Source organism: Blastocystis sp. subtype 4 (assembly GCF_000743755.1).
Source record: "Blastocystis sp. subtype 4 strain WR1 chromosome Unknown seqid_0554, whole genome shotgun sequence".
NCBI lineage: Eukaryota > Bigyra > Opalinata > Blastocystidae > Blastocystis > Blastocystis sp. subtype 4.
Window position 1 is genome coordinate 1 of NW_014568993.1, and position 3,599 is coordinate 3,599.

The 3,599-nt window shown below is 48.3% G+C and overlaps 1 protein-coding gene across 1 annotated transcript; it reads right to left on the reverse strand.

Moving 5' to 3' along the window:
- Positions 1-3,599, reverse strand: JH06_5116 (pyruvate ferredoxin flavodoxin oxidoreductase; the record flags this gene model as incomplete). The annotated part of the gene is made up of 2 exons (XM_014669451.1): positions 1-3,278; positions 3,309-3,599. Coding segments are annotated over 2 exons (3,569 nt in total), but the record flags the coding sequence as incomplete, so codon positions are not given.

Here is a 3,599-nt window from a genome sequence, read left to right on the forward strand (position 1 = left end):
GTAGAGTGCAATTTCTCAGCCACATCAGGTAGACTCTTATCCAATGTGGTGAAACGGTTCTCTCCCTTAATGAACTCACCCACATCCAGCTTCACCTTCTTGAAGTCCAATTGATAAGGATTATCTCCCTTCTCAGCGCGACGAGGATCATAACGATACAGAGGCCAGTATCCACTCTCCACAGCCTTCTGAGCCTCCTGAGCCATGCAAGACATACCTGTAGCAGCAGGCATTCCGTGCTGCATGCAAGGCGAGTAGTTGATCACCAGAGCGGGACCATCATAGGACTCAGCCTCACTGATAGCCTTGATAGCCTGACGAGGATCAGCAGCCACAGCAATCGAAGCCACATACACATTCTTGTACTGCATAGCCATACGACCCAAATCCTTCTTCATCAGAGGCTTACCTCCAGCAGCAAACTTTGCTACAGCTGACATCTGTGTAGCCTTTGACTGCTGACCTCCAGTGTTGGCATACATCTCTGTATCCAACACCAGGATGTTAATATCCTCTCCCTGAGCCAATACATGGTCCACACCACCATAACCAATATCGTAGGCCCAACCATCTCCTCCAACGACCCACTGGGTCAACTTCGGCATCACATCAATCACCTCCTCCAACAACTCCAATTCCTTGTGGTTCTTCTTCTCTGTAGCCAACAGACTTACACAGTTATCATAACAGGCCTCACACTTGTCAGCATCACGAGGATTCTCCAACCAGGTCTGGAGAGCAGCACACAACTCCTTGCTCTTAGGAATGCTATCATCCTTCAGAATACGCTGTACACGTGTAGCCAGATTACGACGCTTGATTAGAGTAGATGTCATCATACCGAAACCGAACTCAGCATTATCCTCGAACAGAGAACTACCCCAAGCAGGACCCTGACCACGAGCATTGATTGTGTAAGGATTTGAAGCGAACGTTCCTCCCCATACACGAGAACATCCCATAGCATTGGCCACCATCAGACGCTTACCGAACAGCTGAGTCAGAATACGCACTGACTGAGTCTCTCCACAACCAGCACAAGCTCCAGGGAACTCCAGCATTGGCTCCTGGAAAGCACATCCCTTCACTGTGGTCTTATCCACCAAGTTACCCTTGTTGGTAAGAGTCATAGCGAAATCCCAGTTCTTTCTCTCACGCTCCGACACCTCACGGAAGTTGGTCATAGTGAGAGCATGAGTAGGACAGTTCACAGAACACACCTCACAAGAAGTACAATCCATAGGTGACACCTGAATACGGAAGTTCAGACCCTTCAACTCATCTCCCACAGCAGGCAACGTCTTGAAGGTCTCAGGAGCACGCTTCGACTCCTCAGCATCTAACAGGAACGGACGGATACACACATGAGTACACAGAGTGGCGCAAAGGTTACATTGTGTACACTTCTCAGGATCCCATACAGGTACCACAGTAGCAATACCTCTCTTCTCAAACTTGCTAGTGCCAGCAGGCTGTACTCCACCAACCACGAACTTAGACACAGGCAGAGTATCTCCTTCACTGTACAAAGCAGGATACAAAGTCTTCAAGAACTCAGGAGTACCTTCAGGCCACACACGAGGAGCATCCTCACCCAAAGTTGCCCATTCAGCAGGCACCTCAATCTTATGCAGATTAGCAAGTGATTGCTTCAATGCATTCAGATTCATCTCCACCACTTCCTTTCCCTTTGAACCGAAACGAGCACTTACATCCTCCTCCAACAGCTTAGGAGCACGTCCACCAGGAATAATCGGGCACAGAGTGAAGAACACATTCTGCATGATCATGTTGATACGCTGCTTCAGACCCACCTTCTGAGCCACATCTGTAGCATCGATATTGTAGAACTGAACCTTCTTCGTAGCCAGATCACGCTTCAGATGATTGGGCAGATTCTTCTCCAACTCTTCAATCGTGTTCCAGGGTGAGTTCAACACAAAGATACCTCCCTCCTTCAACTGGTTGATCATATGGAACTTGCGAGCATAAGTACTGTTGTGGCAAGCGACATAATCAGCCTGCTGCACCAGATACTCAGACTGAATAGGATCCTTACCCACACGCACATGAGATACAGTCAGACCACCTGACTTGTGAGCATCATACACAGAATAAGCCTGAGCATTGAAGTCAGTATTCTTCACAATCAACTTCACAGCATCATGAGTTGAACCCACAGTACCATCGGAACCATAACCCCAGAAGATACACTGCTTCACATCATCAGGAAGTGTAGGGAGAGGAGCACCATAGTCCAGAGAAGTGTGACACAGATCATCCTTCACACCAATGACGAAACGGTTCTTAGGTTCAGGCTTCTTCAGATTATCGAAACAAGCCTTCACCATAGCAGGAGTGAAGTCCTTACCTCCGAGACCAATCTGTCCACCAACAATCGTAGCAGGACGCTTCAACTGATTCATCGTAGCAACCACATCCAGATACAGAGGCTCACCAGGAGCTCCATCCTCTCTGCAACGATCCAATACACAAATGCTCTTGCATGTCTTAGGGATAGCGGCATCCAAATGCTTCTGGCTGAAGGGACGGAACAGATGTACTTTCACTACTCCCACCTTCTCTCCGTGAGTATTCAGATACTTCACAGTCTCCTCCACAGTCGTACCAGCACCCATCACCACAATCACACGATCAGCATCGGGAGCTCCAGCATAATCAAACAGATGGTACTGACGACCTGTGATACTAGCGACCTTGTCCATAGCAGCCTGGACCTTATCAGGACAGACATCATAATAGGGCTGAGCCACAATACAGTTCTGCATGTAGATATCCTGAGATTGGGCAATACCACGCTGATAAGGATGATTAGGATTCAGAGCACGCTTGCGGAAGTCATTAGCAGCCTCATAAGGATAGATCTTTGCCACCTCCTCACAAGGAATACGGTTGATGGAGTTCACCTCATGAGACACTCTCCATCCATCGAAGAAGTGAAGGAAGGGAATACTTGTAGTGATAGCTGACAGATGAGCGACCAGAGCGAGATCGTGAGCTTCCTGGACACAATGAGAAGACATGATAGCCCAACCAGTTTGACGAGTGGCCATCACATCCGAATGCTCACACAGCAAGGACAGAGCCTGCTTCGACACCACACGAGAAGCAACATGAATAACAGCAGGAAGAAGACCTCCAGCAATACGGTACATATTAGGAATCATCAACATCATACCCTGGGAAGATGTGAACGTAGTTCCCAGCAAACCTCCAACCAAAGCTCCATGAAGAGCTCCAGCAGCACCTCCTTCAGACTACAATCAACACAGACATCCAATACAAACCTGCATTTCGCAGACCTTCAATGTGTTACCGAAAATGTTCTTTCTTCCCTTCACAGCCCACGCATCAGCATGCTCTCCCATCGGAGAAGAAGGACTGATAGGGTACAGAAGAGCTGCATCACTCACATTGTAGGCAGAATCAGCAGCAGCTTCATTACCATCGATAGCGGCACGAACAGACTTGTACTCGGAAAAGAAACGAGTACACAGAGACTTGGTCATGGTCACGTTCAGAGAACGAGAAGCGATGGCCGACGATCTTAGCGATTGCTTAAGAGCGTTAGCGAACAT